We start from the raw sequence: 23,585 nt of genomic DNA on the forward strand, positions 1-23,585 counted from the left end.
AAAGGTTTGTGCTATTAGTAGTTTACTGTGTTGTTGAGTTGAAGAGCTCTGAGATACACATCAGGCAAATAACAAAGGGGCTTCTAACTACCTTTTTAATATGCTATAATAAAAGTCTTCATAATATGTTTTTTCAAAAACTTTGTGTACCACTGTTTTTTTTGTACCATCCCCAAAGGGTACACTGAGGTTATGATCTTTTCCTTCTGACTATGTTTACAGTTCCAACATTGATACAGATAATACAGCAAACACAAACATACTAGACATCACCAGACCTCTAGACTGTAAATCTCCAATGAAAAAGGAAAGATCTGTCCATTAGATATGGAGGCCCTGACGGGTGAGTTACTGTTAATACCCAAGGTTATCTTGTCTGGAGAACATAACATTGTTGATGCATTAATCTTCCAAAATAAATGGGGTCAAATAAAAATAGACCTGTCCATCTGTTGAAACAACAGGAGTTTTCTTCATTTTATTGTTTGGTTGGCCAATAAACTATGAGAAAAATCCACAAACCTGTCTTCGATGTATGTATGAAAAAAAGGCCGCAAAAGTCAATTATGCAATGACTAACACCTTCACCTTTAAGAGCTTTTGATGATTGATTGTACTTTGAAGCTTTTGATTTAGGAAAATATATGTGTAGTTATAAGTTAGGAGCTACTGCATTTAAAAACAAACAAAATCCAGACAAATGTGGGATGGCATCTTGAAACGAGAAGAGCCAGCTGGGACCTGTTTTGTGTTGGGCGGCTAAGTGCGGGAGGCTTCAGTGTTGCCTCGTGGCTCCAGTGCTCCTAATCAGCTGATGGTGTGCACATGTGACTGATCAGCGGCTACTTAAACCCAGGAGTGTGAATTGATCCCAATAAAACTCCACGTTCCTCTGTGTTCTTCACAAACCAGTTCTCAACAAGGTAAAGTAACTTTGTGATTTTGATTTGGAATTATGATTCTGCTCTTTGGTGATTCAGTTAAATCTTGTCTTGAGTGTTTAAATTTAGATCGGAGTTTCAAGTTATTAAGATTTAAGTTCAGAAAGCAGTTTGACTTTAGAAACTTAATTTTTTAAATGGTGAAAGGCAAATGGTGCAAAGAGAAATATTGAATGTAAATATTTCATTAAACTATTATGCTTGGTTTGTGTGATTTATTTCAACCGTTTTCAAGATATTCTCCCAAATGGCTGTGGCACGTCTTTATTAAAGGATAAATATATTCAGCTTCATACAAATTATTTTGCGTTTCTACTAGAACATGTTAACGCACTTCAATGTTTTCAATGACTTTCTGTCAACTCACTCTGCAGAGTAATATTGTGTTCACTTTAGGGACCTCTATTGGCAGAACTGTTTTCTTGCATCCATTTTGTTGGTTCCATTACCTTTGAAGGAATCCTCTTCATGAAGCATGCTGCCATGTTTCTACTGTAGCACAGAACGGAAAAGACACCCTCCCTCTGTATCAGCACAAAGGGAACGTTTTAGTTAAGCGCAAACTCTCACTAGATGTTGCCACTATTGAAACATGGACCATAATAACAAACTATGTGAAGACCGTATATTAAATGGAATAGTTTTTCATGTATCAAAGGGTCATGTGTTGTGAAGAAATTGCTTATTTTGACGTGGAGATGAACTTACTCTTTGCAGAAGGATGTTTGTCTGTGTTTCACATATAGGGAGCATGATGGTAAATTCAAAGTATGAGAAGTTTTTTTTTTATTTTTATTATCAGTACAGCCTGTTGACCTAATCTCGTTGAAATGCAAAACACAGCCCTCAATGCATATTATAAATGGGTCTGCTTAGTTAAATTGATTTGGAGTTTTCCTGCATTAAAGTTTCTATGAAGAGCGGTGCAGTTAGCAAGTCACTGCTGTGTAACTAAAGAAAACGCTGACTTAATTCTTCTTTTCAGGGAGGTTATCGATGTAGTGCAGGAAATGGTCATATAAAACGCACTCCGTTTGCTAAATTCCAGTGGCCAGCTATTTTGGGAAATTTGTATGCACAACTGTCAAACTCTTCTTCTGCCGCCTTCTGTAGTTCAAATATGGCAGCAATGCCAGCAGTCAACAGACCAACTCATCCAGGACCAATTGGAGGGAACTTGCCAACTTGCATTAATGGCGGGGGACCAACCTCCTACCCTCAAGGCCCAGGACTGCACGGCACCAGCCAAGATCCAGGACTTCCATCCTATCTCCAACACCCCATGTCTGCCCGGCCAGTCTTCTACGTACATGGTCCACCCCCACCCCCTTTCCTCCACTACCAGTGGCCCATGCCCTTCTCCTATAACCCGTTTGCCGGCTTCCCAGGTATGGCTGAGTTTCTGGTTTCAATTAAGTTTGGTAGCACTTTATTGGGGATTTAGACATTGCCCCACTACTCCCTCCCCCTTGGACTGTCATTCTGGTTAATATGTTTATCCTTTTCATCTACCTCTAGGCTATGGTATGGTAATGCCCCAATTCCATCCACCCCCTCCTCCCTACATGGAGGCACCAGCCTATGTGCTTCCCAACACTCACATGCAACCAGTAGACTACAGACGTTTCATGCACCCCCAGGTCCACGCTCCCAGTGCACCTTATCAGAACCCTAACCAGGGCCACAGAGTCCGTCTGCCGTATATAGGCAATGTTAGAGAAACTGTGAACTCTGAGGTCCAAACGGAACCTACGAGGAGAGGTGCTAGTAGCTACGGTGAGGAAAGCCCAGTCGTCAGTTTAGATTCTGGCCGTGGTACTGCCTCAAATTCACCTTTGAGCTCCACCTCTGAGAAACGAGGTACTGCTGAGGTTGACAACTATACCTTACCCTGTCGTGACTCAAATGACAACCAAGTAAAAGGGACCAGTGCAACTTGCACAGTCAAACACTGCTTTGACATCCCCCAGCCTAAAGGAACAAAAACTGTCCAGGCACATGTCAAAGCACCTCCAGAAAAGAAGCCGAGCCATAAAGATGAGGTCGAGCAGGAGTCTGTTCCCCCTTGCAGAGACTCTCACTCTAATGTGTGGTCACTGAGTTCTGCAGATGGACTGGAGCCGGTGTGTCGCTCTTCTCAACAAGAGGAGGTTGTCCTAGAGAGACGTGAATCTGTTCCTGACATTCTGATGAGTTGGGGAGGTGGTACAACACAGACTACAATTCTGTCGCTGGTGGAGAAGCAGCCTCTGAATGATCTTTCAACCGAAGTAGATCATCCAACTGAGACCGTAAAAAGTCCAGCTGTTGCTGGTGGTGCTTTCGCTAATGATGCTGAAGGGAACTTAAGCTCAGGGGACCGTACGACCCTTTTTAAGATCCTCAAAATGAGAGCAGCTCATGAAGCACGAAAAGCTGAGTACAGAAGAGAAAATGGGGATTGGTGGGGAATGGTTTGTCCGGTTAAACATTTACCACCCGATGGAGATGAACGGCTGTGTTCACTAAGCGATTCAATGGGGCAAGACTATGGCAACTGGACAAATTTACAGGAAGAGACTGCAGACATTGTTCCCTATCAAATGTCTTTAAATGGTGGTCAGATAAAGCGAAAGATGAATGAGTCTGTTTGGTCTGTGGAATCTCTGGCACCCTTTATCCCCAGTAAAGATTGGCTTATGCAGAACAGCACGTTTGACCATCAGGCAATCGTTGAGATGACAGAGGAAACTGAAAATGGAGGACTGTCGACTCTGAACAACCCAATTGTCAAAGCTGGTGAAGAGCGGAGTCAGACTCTTATGTCTTCTGATTCTGATCTAATGTTGGACAGCTGGCTCACTTTTAGTACCCCTGATGGGAAGCGAAGTATACCAAAGAAGCCAGAAACTGAGAGTAAAATTGATGCTTCAGAAATTAATAATCCTTCTGACAAGGATTCCTTTGCTTCCCAGACTCTCCTGCCACCAAGCAACAGAGCGCTATCTACTGCCACTGAAGAGGATGTGGATAAAAATAGGTCTTCTGAACCTGAGGCTAATCAAAGCCCAAACCAGCAATCGCTCTTTGTTAATGAACAGCAGGAGAAAAGCCCCAGCTCACAGGAGCAGGAAGGAACGCTCCTCTTGAACTTTGGTGCAGGGGAGAAAATCTCATCAGTAGGCCAAATAGTTCTTCAGAAAGGCGTAGATGTGGCTGAGGATGGAGCTTGTGGGAACAAAGTCAGTCAACCAAGTAATGAGAAACTGTGTGTCCCGATGGCAGATCAGAAGATTGCCGAAGTGTCTCCGTCAAAGGGACATTTAGTGGACTGTGGCACTCAGTGCCGTCTCCAATTACAGGATTGCAATTGCAAGAAGGTGGAAAACGACATGGGAGCAGGCAGAAGGAATCATTTAAAATGGGCAGGTGATTCTCTAAATTCAATCGTGACTAATGTGTACTGCTCCTGACAAAAGGGTTTAGTGCGTTCAAATCTATTCTTCTCCTAGATAAGAAGGCAATCACTGGCCAGGCCGATGGCATCAACAAGGGACATTACAGGAAAAACCGAAGAAAAATCAATGGAGGAACAGAGGGCCAGGTAAAAAAAATTGAGTCATTCACCTACCAAAAATTTAATTAATAATGTGTTCATGAATACTGTTAAAAGAAATTGCTGGGTTTGGCTAGTTACAGAAATCAACTTTTCTGTCGGTGTGCTACCTGAATTGCCTTTTTTAGAAATAGTTTCCCATCTGAAAAGGGACAAAAGATTAAAATGTCTCCCTAGTACCTACATTTCTTATTGATTCTAAATTGACTTGACTGGTAAAGGGCACAAGCTGTTAAAAGCAGAAACCAAATGCTCTTGGGAGAACAGATTTCTCCCTTAAACAAAACTTTTTTTTTTTTTTTTTGTCTACAGAAAAGCAAAGCAGCCAACCGGAGCTAACTGAAATGGTAAACCGGTGAAACGCCAAGGTGAGAATTTAAACTTTCTGGTTTTTGTTCTATACCAGATGGATTTCTGAGCTTTAATGTACGTACATTTGTGGGATTTCAGTATCTGTGCTGACGAGGAATTCACAACGGATTCATCATACCATTGGTTTCTTATTTGAAATGAATCGGTTTGCATTACACTGGCAAACTATTCACTGGTCTACTCGGATATAAATGTTCCTTTACCTAAATACTTTTTTGCTTCTAGGTGGAAATGGAAGGAACACGTGGTACTGCACACTGACTGAAAGCTACAAGAAGGCTCTGGGTTTTAATGATTCAATTAAATGTTTTTAATGTATTTAAATTAAAAATGTAATCTATTTAATAAATTGTTTATATATATTGTTTTTCTTTTATTAAAAAATCATGGTTCATTTTTTAGTTTCACTTTATTCAGAATAAGTGATGTGCAAACTAACTTTAAAGTAGGTTCTTTACATTTTTATTTCCTGACTTCCTTTAAATTATACCTAAACATAACATCATATGCTTGAGGCACTTTTACTTAAAACGGTGTCTTTCCTAAGTGACTCTGACCATAGTATAAAATGTTACGAGCTGGGTAGAAGTACTGAGGACTGGGAATGTCACCCTGCTTTTTAAGGAAAACTAAGTTTAAATGAACTGTCTACTAGTCCACTTCGCTTGATTGGGGTTGAATGAATTTAATGTGCGTCCAGAGTAATGTTGCTGTTGGAGAAGCAATGGTGGCACAAGAAGGAACATAGATTTGTACTAAATTGTTGCAACAGAATTTTGCATATCATTGAATAGAATTTGAGATTTTTAAAGGTCAGTCATTTTGGTGTGTTTTTCCAAATCTGCTTGTCTGAATATTAAAGCATGCGAAGCATGAAATATTTCATGGACTGAGTTACGTGTTAATTGTATCCGTTTACTGCCTGTGGCACTTAGCTCCTACGGTGTCATTGTTTTGGATTATGTCATGGCTACTGCTGACTTTAATGTGCTCGGGAAGAGAAATCGGACTGATCTACAGAATTTTAAGGCCGTTAAAAGTAAGGTCTGTAATGTTAATCCATTTAGTGCGCTAAATATAAAACTCCAAAAAAACAGACCGGTGCTTACTCAAAATTGTCAAATGACCATAAATTATCATGACTTGTTGGAACTAGCAAGATAGATCTTTGAAGACTGCAAAGAGTGCAATCTTCATTCAGACCCGATAAAAGGGTAGGAAAAACTTAGTAAACATTTCTGGTTTAATATCGGTCGAGGCATCCTTTTTATTAGACTGCTATGAGGCTATAGAGCATATTTTTCAGTAATTTTCTCTAACAAGGTTGGATCCAATGTACTAATGGCACAGTAAAATGATGGACTTATACGATTGCACGCATTTCCTTCAAAATGACATCAATCCAATCAGAGGTCATCGGCCAGCCGGGCGATCTCCTCCAGCAGGAAGTCAACGTCCTCTTGCTGCGTAGCTGGATTAGAGAACACACACCTAAAGAAATTGACTTTGTCCCCCAAAGGCTGATAGCCAATCATGACTGAGCCCTTCTCCATCATCCTGCCCTTGATCCGAGGAGCCACCTGTAGAAACATTAGGAGTCAAACTTTTCCTACTCCGTCTCATTTAAATGCTTTTTAACCCATTTAGCGGCAGTTACTGAGTGACGTACTAACCTGATGGAGTCTCGCGTCTCTGTCAGGTCCAGGTGGCAGGCTTCTCAGACTCGGAGGGATGTACCAGAAACACACGTTGCTGTGCTCCGGCTGTGTGAGAGGCAGAGGACAAATATGCTCAGTGAGAATTGATTGGGGATTTAAATGGAAAGAAAACACTGTAGTACGAAAGTGCGTGTTACGATTCTGTACAATTTCAAGTGTTGGGTCATGGTTGTCTTATCAGTATATACAGTAGTTTCCAACAAGGCTAAAACGGGTTGTAAAATGAATGATTTTGGACGATACGTATGTTTAACAACATATTACATGTAAACAATTGGCAGTCAGCATTTCCTCTCTAGTAGCTCCAGGAAATATATATTTACAGTCATAAGTTAGGGAGTGAGAAAGGTGAAATTTCACAAGCCTGCAAACACTCTGAAAGCTGGTCAGTGGCAATCTGTGACCAGTAACCACCAGCCTTACCTTATTTTTCAAGACCAGTTCAAAGTGTGTCCTCCTTTGCAGCTGATCATACAGATACTCTGCATTCTCTAAACATTTGTTCACCTGAGCTCCAAAACCCTCAGAGCCCTGAGGGTGACACAGTCAAAAACAGGACAGAAAGAGGACGTCATGAAGAAATCGTGAAGACTTAAAAGGTTTGATTAGGACTAATCAGTGAAAAATTAAGAAACATCAATAATTTCAAAAGAAATTAAACAAAAGTAGACATGTTGTCACAAACCCTATTGTCTCCACTCCCAATGCGTCATTGCAAATGCTCATCTGATCATTAGTTTGAGCTGTGAACATTTTATTATATATTTTTTTAGAAATGCTTGTTCTCTTGTGGCTACTGTGCCTGCTTACACAGGTCTTCTGCAGGGAACAATACTTCCCTCACCTGCTTGTCCTTTTATGAAGAATAACAGAACTTCTAGGTCAAACCTTTGTTTTTTTCAGTTGTGATATTAGTCCTTCATTTATAAACTTCACTAACAACATGTTTATTTTGATCATTCCTCATGAGAATGTGGCCTTTAGATTAATATATGTTGAGATGCAATTGAGTAACTGTTTTAGACATATATAAGAAATAGACATTTTGAAACATTCTGGTCATCTTGGTTTTCTGTCTACGGCCATCTTGGATTATGCGAGAGAAGTGACTGGAGAAGGTCGAGTGCCACGGAATACATTGACACTTTGAAAGAGTGAAAGTTGTGTGTCTAAACATGGACACTTTTAAGACGGCTAATTGTGGGGTAGAGACCTCTTCATCACTACAACATTCTCTGCATTGTGGTCTATTTGTCTCCCAACATGGCCATGATTTAACAAATAAATACATGAAACTAGCAATTGGGATAATAAACTTATGTCCACAATGTTCACTGAGGTAATAATCTCTAAGTATGGATTCTGCATTCACATGTAGAACCACATTTTGTCATCAGAAGCATCTTGGTCCCTGTTTGAAGCCTTAACAATTCCATTTCCCTCTGGTTTTGGTTGAGGGAAATTAGTAAATTAGTTTGTGTGAAGCCAGATAAACAGACAGAACGGATTTAGTAAAAAAGCCTGTGAAGGAATGTCGATCAGATCCAATCTGGTTCAAAGTGACAAATAGAATATTAACCACATCACACTAGGATTACGCTGATAATCAATATGAATACCTTTGCCTTCCACATGAGCCAAAGTTTAAAGACATCAACATGTCGTCCACACTGGAAGCTCTTATCTCCAGTGTCATAGCTCACGTCGTAGATTTTGTCTGTCTGGAAAAGATACTCAGCCCCGAAATCATTACATTCCTGTAAAAGACCCTGGAAAGAAGAGAGACATTAGACATTAGACAGTCAATCAAGGTACAGCCTTCAGGCAGGGCTCAGACTAGGGCTGCACAGTGAACCGGTATAAGATTTCCATATGGTATGAATACGTTACGTACCGGTGATATACCATAACAACTGATCGTGGCAGAATATTATTATCCTCGTCCACGAGGATGCCAGCGGTCGGAACTAATTGTCTAATACTAATTGTAAATGTGTGTTGAGATTGAGTCATGGTTATAACTTTATAACAACAACGAATAACCCACAACAAACACTCTTTAACAGGGTAAAACACCACAACACAACAGCTTGTGACACATAAACAATTTATAACACTAAGAATTGTACATTTATAAAAATGACCCATTTTACCCAGGGCTGCACGGCCATGCCGCTCAGACTACAGGAGTTAAGACATTTAAGCTGATTTTTGAATGGATTGCATTATCAAACACATTAGAAGAATCTTCTCAGATGCTCACACAAACATATTGGTGCATCGCACCCTATAAAAACAAAGAGCAGTACTCAATGCAGTATCTCGTGCGATCTCCCTAACAGGATTTCATCGGGAAGCAAATATTAAAAAAAGAGAGATTCAGACTGAAACTTGCTGTGATAAAATTCCTTGCAGTAGAAAGAAAAAGTTGTAGTATCAGTCAACAGCAGCATGCCTCAGGGGCTAAAACAAACCTACACGCCCACAAAGACTGTGATTTTGAAATATGATGTGGGTTGTGCCCTTTCCCTTTGGGGTTCTACATCAAACCCTTGGACTATTTTTTGTTGGAAACGTGAAAAGGGGAAAAGGTTCTAGATAGATCCTCCCGAGAGGGTATTTGGTGGATCCTTTGACAGGTACCCCACGTTACGGTGGATTGTATATAAAACTCTTGAATACAAGCCAACTACAAGGTCTAATGTCCTGATTTATTTTAAAACACTCATACTATGAGAATGGAAACCCTCTTTGTTGCTGCCTGACCTCCTGCTGGTAACAATTTCAATTCATTAAAACCTTTTCCATCGTATAAACTTTGACCCAAACCCCAATCCTTTCCTCAACTAGTCATTTTACGCATGTAACGAGCAGTTTTCCCGTGTAAAACTAACATTAGAGGGCTTGTTTAGCGCCACCGTTTGGAGCATATGGCCATCGATCAAGACGCCTTTTTGACAAGCTGAGAGTTGTGGCTCCCCCAGAGTCAGAACGATTAGCCTAGGAAATGTCTGTAGTTTCATAGTAATCCATCTAATAGATTTCATGTGGTGGACCAACGAGAACTTGTCATGCCTGAAGCTTGGAGAAATTGCCAGCCTTCAGGTGAAAAACATTCATTGAATAGCCTTCCTAGCAGTCCTGATGCACACGGAGCGGCTCATTTCTTACCCTTTTCTTGACTAGTATGACGGAGCATTGTAGAGGGACGCCCATCATCTTGTGAGGATTCCAAGTTACAGACCAGGCTCTGGAAAACAAATATTTAAATGTAACAAACACTTACTGACTGGTATTTTACACTGATATTAATTCTGAATACACATTTGCTGAATCTTATACACACCTATCTGATTAAGGATCAAAATACACCTACAATGCCCGTCAGATATATTTACAAATAACTTTTTTTTACAAATTTACAAAAAACAGCCCCATTTGTTTGTCTATAGTCTCAGTCTATCATCGTTTTGCTTTATTATTCAAGCTGAATTCAGAGTTGTTAGATACACAAAACAAAGACATGCTTGGTGAAGGCGTTGGTTCAGTGAATGTAGTTACCTTTCAATGCCACGTAGTTTCATCTTGTGCCTGTCTGACATCAGCAGGCCTCCCCCCCACGCTGCCTGCAGGGACGGAGTTAAAATCAAAAATAGATAGAATCTCTAAAAAGGCACCAGGACTTGTATGACAAGGTGTCCGTTGTCATCCAGAAGCTGAAGATACTTTGGTGTAAACTGGCCAATGTTACCACTAATGAATCGCCAAATCGACATCAGGCGGCTGTAATTTCATTTCAATCATTTTTGGAGTAAATCAGGAAAGCTGATGATGAGCTGGGGTCATGTCCACTGACACGAGACTATGGAAAAGTGCGGCAGGAGTTGCGATTGGAACCGAACGGTCTTCAATGTGACTCCGGCGACGTTCAACTTTCTGGATGAGTTCTCTGCTCACCAAGGAAAGCCAAGTTTCCAAACATTAGGAGGATGGCACAAAGGATGCTTGTGTTGTTTGGCGCAATCCCGCTGAGTCTGAGGGTTCAGGGCTGTCCCATTGTCACACCGTCAAGTGGTTAAAGATCTAATTCGCTTTGGATAAAAGCGTCAGCTAAATGACCTGGTGATCATTTTTTTAATTGATCAAATTTAATTTAGTCATTCAAGCTATTTTGATAAATAATAGTGAAAGCATTAATTACAATTTTATCTCATCTCATCTGTTTAATGAAAAATGAATACAATCTCCGTCCACAAGGACGTTTCAGCATTATTATTTAGATGATCTGAGTCCACACGTCAACCTTCGCTAACGTACACTTGACCATTAACGTACACTTGGCATGCGCATGAAGGGGAGAGAGACAGAGAGAGAGATTAAAATAGCATAGCAATGTTATCTAAATCTTTCCATCCATCCATCTTCGAACTGCTTATCCTGCACACAGGGTCGCAGGAGTCAAATGGGGGAGAGACAGGTACACCTTGGATTGGTTTAACACAGAGAAAAACAACCATTCACACTCACATCCACGGGCAACATGGAGCCACCCTTTAACCTAATTCCCAACACATGTCTTTGGACTGTGGGAGGAACCCACGCAGACACGGGGAGAACATGCAGACTCCACACAGAAAGGCCACTGGGTGGAGTCAAACCCAGGACCTTCCTCCTGTGAGGCAACAGTGCTAACCACCACGCAACCGTGCCGCACACTTAAAATATTTTAACAATAGTTCATAAAAAAAGATGACTGGTCTGATATACAACCATTAAGTGCTGACTGCTCACTCTGCTTTACAGGTTGGTAGAGACTGCAAGTCATCAACACCTGCTTAACTCAGCTAAGTTGAGACATGTTTTCCACATGCCGGTTATAAGATTATCATCTTCCATTTAAAGAGCAGCCCAACTAGGCTGGCTAGAACATCTAATTCCAAGAACAGGAGGGGTTGTTGACGAATTCTACATATTGTGTTACGTGTTCACATACCGGTTTTTATGGCTTTGAAACCTACAACCGAAAACAAGGTGTGAAGAGTCAAGACAGTAAATAAAGTTGAAGTGTAGAAGTTACTCATAATGTCAGCATCTTTCTGCGATCTAAACGACGTAATAGCAGATAGAAGTTCGCTTACTAATTATTGTTTGAGAGAGAGAGAGAGAGAGAGAGAGAGAGAGAGAGAGAGAGAGAGAGAGAGAGAGAGAGAGAGAGAGAGGGAGGGGGGAGAGAGGGAGAGAGGGGTGCGGCACCTTACATCTACATGCATCCACAGGTTGTGTCTTTGGCAGATGTCAGCTATGGCGTCGAGAGGATCAAAGGCGCCGTACACCGTGGTGCCCGCTGTCGCATTCACGTAGAATGGAACAAGCCCCTGGAGAGAGAGAAGTGAGGCTGGTATCATCAACAGTCACTGCTGCTCTGTCTATTCCAGCAATAACTGGCCGTATCATATACAGCATATCTTGACCAAATTCAGGGATGAGGTTTGATAAAAAATCTAAAATCTTACACACACTAAACACATTTAGTATTCTTTCATAAAAACGACAGGAATGTTTTCTGACATTTGTGCCCTTGTATTCATACCTTTTTGTCAGCGGCAACGATGCAAGACTCAAGTTCAGAAGGAATCATTTTCCCACTAAAGGGATCAAGAGGAGACAAATGTTCAGCAAACAGCAATTATTAATGAATTGTGTATAAAAGGATGGACGACCCTGGAAACTAGCCGGTCTTCTACATGCACTGTCTGAACAGAAGTAAAACTACAATGTGTTTTAAATTTGAGACTATAAGGTGTGTTAACTATGCCATAAACATGGCACCAGAATGTTCACTCGCCCACAGCAAGGACAAATTGACAAACATACAGATACATACAAAGCTTTAACAGGTGAGCAAACATGTCCATTGTCGTGCATCCTATTGAACACCAAAAACCTGTTTGTTTACTTTGAAGTCACCCACCTGTCATCACATTTCACCATGAACACATTCTTGCTGCCCATCCCCAGTACTGCTGCAGATTTCTTGACTGAGTAGTGACTCTATAATGGGTGAAAAAAAAAAATTCATCTAAATTTCATTTGTCTCAATTCAAAGCAACTGCAAAAGGTGGACTTTTCCTTTAGCCGAGAATTGTGGCTGCATTGTTTGGTTCTAAAAAGATGTCCCCAACCCCAATGTTTTCCTAATTTTTTTTCGCGCTTCAATGACAATAAACTAAATATGCGTTTGATTAATCCTGATCTTATTTTGCGAATAATCATAATCCTGTTGAAGGAACAATTGCAGTGCTACATTTTTATGTTGATCTTTAAAAAGTCATCACTGCACAAGTCTATTAGCGAGCAAACTGGAAATTCATTCTTCTCAAGAGCGATATAAGTATGGGTTTGAAACACTACAACAAAAGAGTCTTATGCTACGTTCACACCAAAAGCAAAGCAAATTTTTCGTGCGAATAGATTCCATTCAGTCAAAGCACAGATGTTTGTGAACAACGTTAATTTCCACCAGCTGGGCCAATGATGCAAATGGCGACGCGGGAATGACGGGAATGGCTCGAAGCGAAAAACTTGGCCTCAATTGCACAAGTTGAAAAAAACACTTCTTACTAACTATTGTTAAAGAAGCGGTCTAGCTACAGCAGCTCCTGAGTCTCCTGAATCATTTCTTTGAATAATCACCATGTTATGGTTTAGAAATATTCACATTTTTTTTCTGATTTGTTTATTCCTGAAAATAAATGTTTTATATGTTTTTTTAATTAAATAACATAAAAAAATAAAAATAATAAAGGCATTAAATAGATTTTTTCCAAGTTTATTAACAAGTATTCCGTTGATGCCTTATACCAGTGGTGGGCCAATAGGGGGGTTGCGGCTTCATCACCACCCCCCCCCCAAAAAAGAAAAAACCCGAAAGCAAAACAGTCATGAGGACTTGACATGTTTCGTGTTTGAACAAAGCCCCCTTGAGCAGCTCAGGTTACAAGCAGCCAAGAGAGTGAGGGAGAGAAAGAGAGTCAGGGTTGCAGGCTAGCCACTCAAGAATATCTTACCTTGTACTTTAAAAAGTGTGAGGTCTTTTTCCGACAGCACTCTTCTTGTTTGACCCAGACACAGCAGTAAGATTACATAATTGGTCAAAAATAGATTTCTCTGGCGTTGTAGCGTCTTAACACCAGGCCTTATTTTATGTAAGTAAACACATGTGATTGTGTGAATCTCAACTGCCAATGCAGACTTGTCTGGCACACAGACTACTTCAAATTGAAGATGATCCTTTTTCAGCCTCCAGCTCTGCCTCTACCAAAGACAGCATAGTAGTTTTATTCAAGAGTTCCTCAAAGTGCTCCTTCAACCCCCATAACATCTCCTCAGTTGCTGTCCTATTATTACGGTGCACAGCTTGGATGATTCCCCATTTCCACCTCCCGAGGTGCCGATTGGTTTTCCAGAAGCACCTGGGAGCACAACACCCAAAGACCAAAAACAAACGTCTGCTTGGGCTCAGATCAGGGAGGCTGTTCCTCCCAATCACACCTCTCTAGTTATCTCCGTTGTTGCCCATGTGTGTGTTGCAGTCTCCAAGTAGTACTATCGAGTCCCCTACTGGAACTCCGAGCAGTACTCCGTTCAGTAAATTCTCCTAACTGCTGTTTGGTGCATAACCACAGACAACAGTCATAGTTGTAGGCGTAGGGAGGCGCCCCTCTTGTCCAGCTGGGGCTCTGCGGCAAGCCCGGCCACTCATATGACATATAAGAATCCCCACAAATGCCTGGCACCTCACACCGTGGGCCACCTTAGAGTAAAATAGAGTCCTCCCATCAAGGAGAACGGTTCTTGAGCCGAGGCTGCGCGTAGAGGTAAGCCCCTACAGATCTAATGGATAGTGCTCCATCCCTCACACAACCTCCGACTACCCACTCGCCCCGTTCCCAGAGAGTCGAGGTTCCACGCACCCGAAGCCAGCATCAACCGCTCTTTGGTTTCTACCATAGATGGTGAGCCCATGGGAAGGAGAGTAGGGGGATACCGCATCATTCCTTCGGGCTGTTGCGAGGCGAGGCTCCTACTAGACGCTTGCCACCGAGCCCTCCATCTGGGCTTGCCTGTATCCATTGCATAAAGTGAGAGCTGTGTTCGGGTTCTTGTTAGTAAGTCGGAGCCGTTTCCGCAGGGGGTTGGTTCATGGTACTCATGGAAAGAATATTGAGGCTTGGTCAGGGGGAGGAGGGTTTACAGTTTGACAAGGCTACGGATATTATTGCTGCTTTTTGCAGATGTTGCTGTACAAATGGTATCTTCGGTCTGTGACCTCCAACTCTTACTGGAGCGGCTGCAGCCAAGTGTGAAGCAGTCGGGATGAGGATCTGCAGTACAGAATGTATCTTTAAGTGAAGGAATTCAAATACCTCAGGGAAAAGTGAGTTTGGCTGGAGAGTGGCAGGGTAAGCAGGGGTGGTATTGCACTTGCTTTACAGCACCGTAGTGACAAAAGGAGAGCTGACCTATGGTCATGAAGGATGGTTCATGATCCCTGTAGGAAGGCGCCCAGGGGTATCCTCACCAGATGCCCAAACCACCTCAACTAGCTCCTTTTCAGGGGGCAGCAGTTCTACTCTGAGCTCCTCACGGATGGCTGAGCTTAAGCCCAGAAAGGGAGCCAGTTGAGGTGGTTCGGGCATGTGGTCCGGATGCCCCATTTGCGCCTTCCTAGGGAGGTTTTCCAGGCACAACCAGCTGGGATGAGGCCTTGGGAAAGACCCGGGACTATACGAGGGAAGATTATATCTCCACAATGGCCTGGGAACGCCTTTGGATCCCCCATCAGAGCTGGTAAAGCCTAGTTTATGCTTCTGCGTTTTCAAAGAGACCCAAGGACACGCAGACGCAAGAGCCCCTTGCGTTCCCCTTGCGTGCCTTTCCACCGCACCTTGCGTGCATCGACCCATTTTTCTAGACTAGCGTCAAAAGCTAAGCAAGCCTCCTGCAGCTGCAAGGATGCGATTGGTCTCCTTACTACATCCTTTACGGAGTCTTACATTTCCGGTTTCATAGCACAATACCGCCGTTATTAGAACGAAGATTTTTTCCGAGAGAATGAACCGGTCATTGGCGGACTATAAGGACACGCGGATGGCCTCGGATTAATGGAGGGAGATCTCCGCAAACGTCGGTTTGCCGGTTGAGGGGTGTACAAAGTTGTGGAGGAAAATGTCTGTGAAAACTGCGAAGGCGATGAAAAGCAGCAGTGGCAAAGCAAGAAGCATGCTTAAATGTGGCCTTGGAAAGGATAAGCGATGGAAGATGAGGTGAGAGATATAATGGTAACTGGGTCCACCCACATTCCGTTAAAAACAGTACCATGCAATATTATTAAATGTGCTGCCTGGAATAAAAGTTCCTCGTGCTTTATTGGATTCTTCCCAAAGCATGGTTTCCTTCCCTGTAGGCTACATTATTGCTCGCTGTATGTAAAGATGTAAATATTAAGTAGTACGTGTGTTTTGATCCTGTGTCATTTAAATAGGCTGATGAATTGTATAATAATTTGGTATTAGATTGGTACATACATTGGCATATTCTTCGTTGATGGAGGCTGATTCTGTTATTTTGTGAAAAACTCTAAATTTCTGTACTCAATCTTATAATAAAACTGTTGATATTTCATTGCTCTAATTCTAAACAGTGGGAGGTTGAATTCGATCATTGTTAAATCTGCACAGACCTTCAATCATCCAAAGAATAATGGTATGTGATGGATGATTACTTGTTCTGAAGTGAAGAGGGCCAGCTGAGGCAGAACTCCCATCCCCATTGTCTTCACCTCTGGGTAGAAGTGATATCTGGCCAACAGGACGCTGTACAGATTGGATATTGTGCCACCTTTGGGAGATATTAAAAGGTTAATGGTATGTACTTGTATAGCGCTTTTCTAGTCTTTTAACCAATTAAACGCTTTAACATGTGTCATCATTCACTAATTCACCGTTATTCATAAATTGATGGGAGGGACCACCATCTAAGGTGCAAATTTCCCATCGAGACTAGCTTATCATGCATGCCAATTTATACACCGCAGCCTAACCAGTGGATATCATCCATTCATTTATGTCGTTCCTTCCTTGCATGTATTACCTGGACAAAAGATTCCATCTCCCACATCGTCAGACCAACCCACAATGCTTTGCATCTTCCTCAGCAAAAACTCCTCCATGAGGACGAAAACAGGGGACACTTCATACGTAAACCTGGCAAAAGGATTTTTGTTGTGTTGTGTTATGTTGTTGAAAAACATTGGTTGTTGGTTGTTCTAGAAAAGCTTATCTTTATCTTAAACAGTCAAAGACTCTTTTCTCTGATTAACACTTTCAATAGCATACCCCAGGTTATGATTAGGAAGTATAAAAAGTGCGCAGGGGCTAAGGTGTCAAAACCTGCAGTTCCACTAATGGCCATTTAAGGTTGGCTTCACCCCACTCTGTAGCTGCTGCCACTGTCTCCCCGGTGAGCTGCACCCACACTTTATGGTACCTGTCATCATCTAAAGAAATCGCCAATTTATTATATTCTTGTAGAATTATCACAAGAAACATTTCAATGTCATTTGTACGTCTGTTCCATTTTTTTTGTTCAGGACAAGTTCGTCAAAAGCACAAAATCTTAAATACTTTCCATTTCTGATGAAAAGATCTTACATGTTAGTGTTGGCTGCAGAGGTCAACCATTCGCCTGCTAAACCAACCACATCCAACCCAGAAGACAGCTGGTTCAAGAACCGGGGATGACCTGGAAAAACACAAGACAGAAACCATGGCTTAACATGGAAGAGATGAACTAAGACTGGCACAAATATTACTGTCTAGTGTCAGTTTTGCCGTTTAAAACGTGTTGAATCATTTAGTGGATTTAATTGTCTACAGTTTGCCTTTTTTTGCAAAATGCATTGGGAAGTGGTTGATACTTAAAACATACTTCTGATTTAGATGTGTGTTGTTAACAATGATGAGTTTGATTGTAAGGAGGTTTATGAGAAAATGACACTACTTCTCACATTATTTGTTACCTCAACTTAGGCATACACAATAAATTGAACATATTCTGTGACTGAAGATCCCTTTAATTAGCTTAGGGAACAATAAATAATTGCTTTCAATATCCTGATGATAGTCCATTACGCATTTAGTGGTTGGCTCCTCAGTACATTTCTGACTTACTCAATGCTCTTACTCACCTACTCAAGGCAACACCATTCAGTGGTTACTCAATGCTCAAAGCTTAAAAAGACCTTTAAGGTCATCAAGCCCGAGTCGTTCTCTAGCTGTAGCAAGTGTTAGATCCGGGTTCTGTGAGGCTGCAGGTCAGTAACTCTGTTCCTGCTGCCTGGAACGAGCCGCCTGAAGACTTGAAGTCCATCACAACTGTGTCCACATTTCAAAGTACATTCGATACAATCTGTTCTCATATGTCTATTGTCATGTCCTATTTTTTGTTCATAAAATACCCGTGACGACAGACAAAATCAAGGCTCCAAAGTAGTAGTTCAAAAACCAGTGTGGATATTTCCACTTCCTATCTACACTTTATAAACATGTATTATCTCCTTGTCAAGCTCTTAATTGGGATGCACGCAAATGCATTCAATTAATGTGGAGCCCTACATAAATGACTCTGAATTTCAAAACTTGGAATAATGATCAATTCACACACACACACCTGTACAAACACCATATTTAAGTGTGTCTCTACAGTCTACTAGTAGCTGCTCCAGAGGTTCTGGTTTTTCAGGCAGGTCCAGAGTGAAGCACTCCAGGCCCTCCTTTAGCTGGTGAGGATGGTGGAAGTCCAGGACCTAAAACACAGGGAGCAGTACAAGTACAACTCAACATACTTTCAAGTCTGACATTTGAAGTACCGAGAGGGCTAAATTAACATTGTTAGCTTAACTGACGGCATATGGAATTGCGGTATTGGGAAGTTTAAGAGACAGATGAAAATAATCTTGTTAGTAGTTTAAGTAAACTCATAATAGTCTATACAATCTCAGCGACGATGCTGCCAAAGCAACTTTCATATAAGCATAATTTACATTCTAGATTGTATTAATACCTGCTCCTCTGTCCAAGCGGAGCTTTTGTAGATTTTGTAAAATTATCTTAACCTGAAAATGCATTGGATTTCAATAAATGACAGGTGAATAAAAATGCGTAATCCTTGTAATCTTTGTCATCTGGAACATATAGTACTAATGGAATATACAGCTGTGTGTATTCAGTCTGGAAGTACTTTGTCTCACAATAAATCTCCCTTATTTTTTATAGTATATATATTTGTATATAAATATGGGCATATGCATTATAATCTATTTGCGTTATGTTCCACACCTTGCAAATGGGGTTTGTCACTGGGAAGAGTGCTGAGATTCTGCACATAATTCAAACAGCAATGTTTCCCTGTGTTATTCAATGCTAGAAATATTCAAGTACCTTGGAGCTCCGCTGACTTGACTTGCTGATGTAAGCCAACAGGATGTTAACCAGCTCCTTCAGAAATTCTCCGGTCATCTCCTCACCCCCTGGAGCAGGAAGCAGGTCTGTGCAGATACAACCACCGATATTCTTGAACTAAATTTAACTGACAGTTGCCTTGTTAAAGAGAAATGCATTTTTCTGTAAAAATAAATAGACACATGTAACAGCTTGTTTAATCGTGACATTCATACCTGTGCACACGCAGTTTGCCACCAGAATACTATATTTTGTAATGCTTTACCGCTAAACACGATGAATACATGCTCATGTACAGACAGGCATACACCGTTTTATTGGGTTTTTGCTTTTTAAGTTTTTTAATGGGCGCTAGAGACACAAGCATGGGCTTGTGTTTTTACAAGCAATAGTTTCAATCCAGTTTTACTCATCTGTGTTTATTACATAGAAATAAATGAGGTACCAAAGACATTTCCATTCAAATCATACTATGGGGGAACTACAAGTTCATCTCTTTTTGGAAGACTGAATTATTTGAGTATTGATTTGTTAATGTCACAGACGGATTATGTAGTCCAGTAATTCCCTAATTTGACGGAAAATAACAGAATGTAATTGCTGGGAGGCAGAAACGTCCAGGTTCCAGTCGCAGCTTGGTGGGTGACAGTGGACAAGCCAACCTCTCACCTGTGCTGTAGATGCGGCTGAAGTCAGCAGATGTCTGTCCCTTGTCTTCTACTGCTGCTGAGTGCTGCTCTTTGTCTCTCCCAGCTGTCACGCCTATTAATCTGTCTGAAATCACATAGCAGACAAGCTTGTAGCAAATGAGCAGCAGAAATCTGTACAAACGTTCAACTATGATCTGTATCTGTCAGTCTCTGTCTTCTGTGAGGGACTTATAACGTGCCAACACAACTACAGTGCCTTGTCAATTATGTTGTTTTTCAGTTGTTTGAAACATTGTAACATTGTCAATGGAAACATGTCAATCCACCTATCCATGTAGCTATCTATAATCCACCTATCCATGTAGCTATCTATAATCCACCTATCTATAATCCACCTATCTATAATCCACCTATCCATGTAGCTATCTATAATCCACCTATCCATGTAGCTATCTATAATCCACCTATCCATGTAGTTATCTATAATCCACCTATCCATGTAGCTATCTATAATCCACCTATCTATAATCCACCTATCCATGTAGCTATCTATAATCCACCTATCTATAATCCACCTATCCATGTAGCTATCTATAATCCACCTATCTATAATCCACCTATCCATGTAGCTATCTATAATCCACCTATCCATGTAGCTATCTATAATCCACCTATCCATGTAGCTATCTATAATCCACCTATCTATAATCCACCTATCTATAATCCACCTATCCATGTAGCTATCTATAATCCACCTATCTATAATCCACATATCTATAATCCACCTATCTATAATCCACCTATCTATAATCCACCTATCCATGTAGCTATATCTATAATCCACCTATCTATAATCCACCTATTCATGTAGCTATCTATAATCCACCTATCCATGTAGCTATCTATAATCCACCTATCCATGTAGTTATCTATAATCCACCTATCTATAATCCACATATCTATAATCCACCTATCTATAATCCACCTATCTATAATCCACCTATCCATGTAGCTATATCTATAATCCACCTATTCATGTAGCTATCTATAATCCACCTATCCATGTAGCTATCTATAATCCACCTATTCATGTAGCTATCTATAATACACCTATTCATGTAGCTATCTATAATCCACCTATCCATGTAGCTATCTATAATACACATATCCATGTAGCTATATATAATCCACCTATCCATGTAGCTATATATTACATTACATTTAGCAGACGCTTTTATCCAAAGCGACTTACATTACACTTTAAACCCATGGCTTTTCACATTTTGCCCAGGGAGCAGTTAGGGGTAAGGTGTCTTGCTCAGGGATACTTCGACATGAGACATGGGGCAGTCGAGACTCCAACCACCAACCTTGCGGTTCCCAGCACACCCGCTCTACCCCCTGCGCCATGACGACCCCTCATAGCTATATAATCCACCTATCTATAATCCACCAACCCATGTAGCTATATATAATCCACCTATCCACCTAATAGATAGCTATCTATTAATTTATCTATTAATTTATCAAACTTCTCCTACCTGACTGCTGTGGTGAATCCATAGCGATCCAAACCAATGGCGGTTGGTCAAAGAGGTTTCAGAGCAATGTAGTTCAGTCCCCGTACAACTGTTGTGATGTGAGAGTGAAATGACAGGTTGTTAAAGAGCAGCAGGTATGGGGAGGTGTGGTCTGCTGATGGCAGAGTGTAAGGAACACCTACTTGGCTTGATGTAACATGATGCCATGAGTTTTCCTACAACTTGCACACAGTGTTAATGGTTACACATTTTCCTTACTCTATTTAGCACAGGAGTCCAAACCTCAGACGTTCACATGGAGAAGAGTAAGTTACATTTCATGTTACTGGGTTGAAGCGCTTAAACCAGCAGTATAATTAAAGTCTCACTAGATCAAAGTGAATTCCTTCTTTGCACTCAACAATCGGATTGATAGTGGGAGCTGCTGGTGGATACGTCAAAGGGATTCACTTTGAATTGAAAAACACTTGAACATGCACAGCCTCCAGTTATCCTTCCACATCAACAGAGAAAAGGTTGGGTTATTTTCCTTCTCGATGGACGCCAGGTTTTGAAATCTGGTGATCAGTGATGTGAGAGCAGTCACTTGTGTACCTATTTCTTTCATAGAAATGTTTCTCACACCTTTTGGAAGTATGCAAGAGAGTCTCTTCCCGACGTGCCTCTCAAAAAGTGTTCATTCAAGAGTGAAACGAGGCGGGATCGATATCAATTAAAAAAATTATTATATGTCCACAAAAATTCTCCTACAGCAGACTTTTATGTCTCTTTGGTATCAAAAGCATTCAAACAATTTACACGTATAGTGATAAGGATCTCTAGAGTTCACAACACTAACTGTATTCTACTCTATTTTTGTCAGGGGACTAATATAATTATTCTATATATTTACAATACAAGAAAATGATCTGTTCATGATATTGAAGGACCATGTCACTCAGTGCTGGTGTGGCTCAATGGTGGGTTTTTAATAGTGTACAAAAAAAAATTTGACATTGAACAACAAGATATATCGCATTTGCACTCGTAAAACTATCCATTGTGGCATCAACTTGTTGTTTTTTAATGGAATGAGAAATGTAGACTAACCTGGATATTCTAACCAGTTATCGGTACTGCTTGGATTTCAAGCAAAGACCATGGAACAGTCTTCTTTTTTTCATTGTGTCAAGAAAATTGAGCACAAAATAAGTACAGACAATTATAGAAACACATCCATATGAACCAAAAAGTGATCCAAGGAAAATAACAAAAGCAAAGTGAGGAGAATAACATTCAGCTTTAGACTGAAGAGTATTGAAGGATTTGAATCAAATCTGCCTTAATGCAATTTCTTAAAGGTCAATCCCATCACCTGAGATTGGTTTAAACATATTGAAGTTAAAAAAGCTTTTTTGTGTATTTTTTGGGGATATTGACCGAGGAACTTTTAAATGGCATCAAAAGGCCGTGGCTCAAACAAAACTCGACAAACCTTAAGGAAACAAACTTGCAGGGTATGTCCACACGTAGCTGAGAGACATCCTGAAAGCTCCATGCAAATTGACCATTAGGCGGCAAACTGAAAAACACAAAAATAAGTCTCATTGAGTTCAAATGTGACTTTATTTTATCAAGTTAACATTTATGGCGAAATTATAACACACAGATTTAGATTCTAATTACATTAGAAGATCTTCTCTTATTAATTCCCAGAGATGAAACTTGTTTCCCACAAGAAACCGTTCATACACACAATAGACGTAAGACGTGACTTAACAACGAAAATAATACCCAAAAATGGCATAAGGTACATTAATGAAATCAGTAAGATATTAAGGGATACGGGAACTTGTGAGGGTTTCAGTAGAACACTGAGGCCTCCTGATCTGCTAATTAAACCGTGGTTTTTAACTATTTTTCTTTATTACCGTGACCGCATTTGAGTCTGAGCCAGCCCGATCATCCTATTCATCCTGTTTTTATCGTCAGAGGTGATGTAGCTTGGTCTTTCCAACATTTAATTTTTAGAAGTTAAACTCAATTATTAATTTGTGATGTTGCATGAGAAGATGTCTGTTCAAGATCAAGAGATTTTTCAGATCGTCATCACATGCTTTAAACTTTGGACAGCCAGGTGTGCCGTGGTGAGTGGGCAGCATGGCCAGTAATGAGACACTTTGGCACATTTAAAAGCCGGTATTTCTGTGAGTTTATTTAGTTGAATTTGTTTGTTTTTTAGGTTAGGTGATGGACAGCATGGTCACA

General features: G+C 40.8%; 2 protein-coding genes across 5 annotated transcripts in view; one reads left to right on the forward strand and one right to left on the reverse strand.

Annotated features, from left to right (window-relative positions):
• The first annotated feature begins 822 nt into the window (after positions 1–822).
• LOC120816141 (uncharacterized) lies at positions 823–5,270 on the forward strand. The gene is made up of 6 exons (XM_078098822.1): positions 823–923; positions 2,055–2,329; positions 2,460–4,349; positions 4,433–4,524; positions 4,849–4,904; positions 5,134–5,270. The coding sequence occupies exons 2-5, from the start codon at positions 2,062–2,064 to the stop codon at positions 4,873–4,875; spliced, it is 2,277 nt and encodes a 758-aa protein (XP_077954948.1). The 5' UTR covers positions 823–923; positions 2,055–2,061; the 3' UTR covers positions 4,876–4,904; positions 5,134–5,270.
• An 873-nt stretch (positions 5,271–6,143) lies between these two features.
• The window catches only part of gad3 (glutamate decarboxylase 3), a 28,003-nt gene continuing 10,561 nt past the window's right edge, over positions 6,144–23,585 (reverse strand). For 3 of the 4 annotated variants that reach the window (XM_078098824.1, XM_078098825.1, XM_078098826.1), the window contains 17 exons: positions 22,813–22,899; positions 21,339–21,426; positions 19,817–19,921; positions 19,127–19,233; positions 18,357–18,492; positions 17,339–17,429; positions 16,779–16,891; positions 16,411–16,526; positions 12,598–12,677; positions 12,217–12,271; positions 11,885–12,001; positions 10,188–10,252; positions 9,798–9,876; positions 8,246–8,395; positions 7,050–7,157; positions 6,582–6,671; positions 6,144–6,488 (listed from right to left, as the gene is read on the reverse strand). In XM_078098824.1, the coding sequence (XP_077954950.1) occupies positions 6,315–6,488; positions 6,582–6,671; positions 7,050–7,157; positions 8,246–8,395; positions 9,798–9,876; positions 10,188–10,252; positions 11,885–12,001; positions 12,217–12,271; positions 12,598–12,677; positions 16,411–16,526; positions 16,779–16,891; positions 17,339–17,429; positions 18,357–18,492; positions 19,127–19,233; positions 19,817–19,921; positions 21,339–21,360 (1,608 nt within the window). In that variant the 5' untranslated portion in view covers positions 21,361–21,426; positions 22,813–22,899 and the 3' untranslated portion in view covers positions 6,144–6,314. Of the gene's footprint in view, positions 6,489–6,581; positions 6,672–7,049; positions 7,158–8,245; positions 8,396–9,797; positions 9,877–10,187; positions 10,253–11,884; positions 12,002–12,216; positions 12,272–12,597; positions 12,678–16,410; positions 16,527–16,778; positions 16,892–17,338; positions 17,430–18,356; positions 18,493–19,126; positions 19,234–19,816; positions 19,922–21,338; positions 21,427–22,427; positions 22,486–22,812; positions 22,900–23,585 lie in introns of those variants that run through there. The other variant, XM_040171524.2, reaches the window with a different exon arrangement.

This window comes from Gasterosteus aculeatus, chromosome 3 (genome assembly GCF_964276395.1).
Source record: "Gasterosteus aculeatus chromosome 3, fGasAcu3.hap1.1, whole genome shotgun sequence".
NCBI classification, from domain to species: Eukaryota; Metazoa; Chordata; class Actinopteri; order Perciformes; family Gasterosteidae; genus Gasterosteus; species Gasterosteus aculeatus.

Excerpts from the sequence above, each read along its gene's own strand:
- LOC120816141 (XM_078098822.1), top strand. The coding sequence starts at position 2,062 with ATGGCAGCAATGCCAGCAGTCAACAGACCAACTCATCCAGGACCAATT. Across the intron at positions 4,350-4,432 it reads GAATCATTTAAAATGGGCAG|ATAAGAAGGCAATCACTGGC; the intron begins GTGATTCTCTAA and ends TTCTTCTCCTAG. Across the intron at positions 4,525-4,848 it reads ATGGAGGAACAGAGGGCCAG|AAAAGCAAAGCAGCCAACCG; the intron begins GTAAAAAAAATT and ends TTTTGTCTACAG.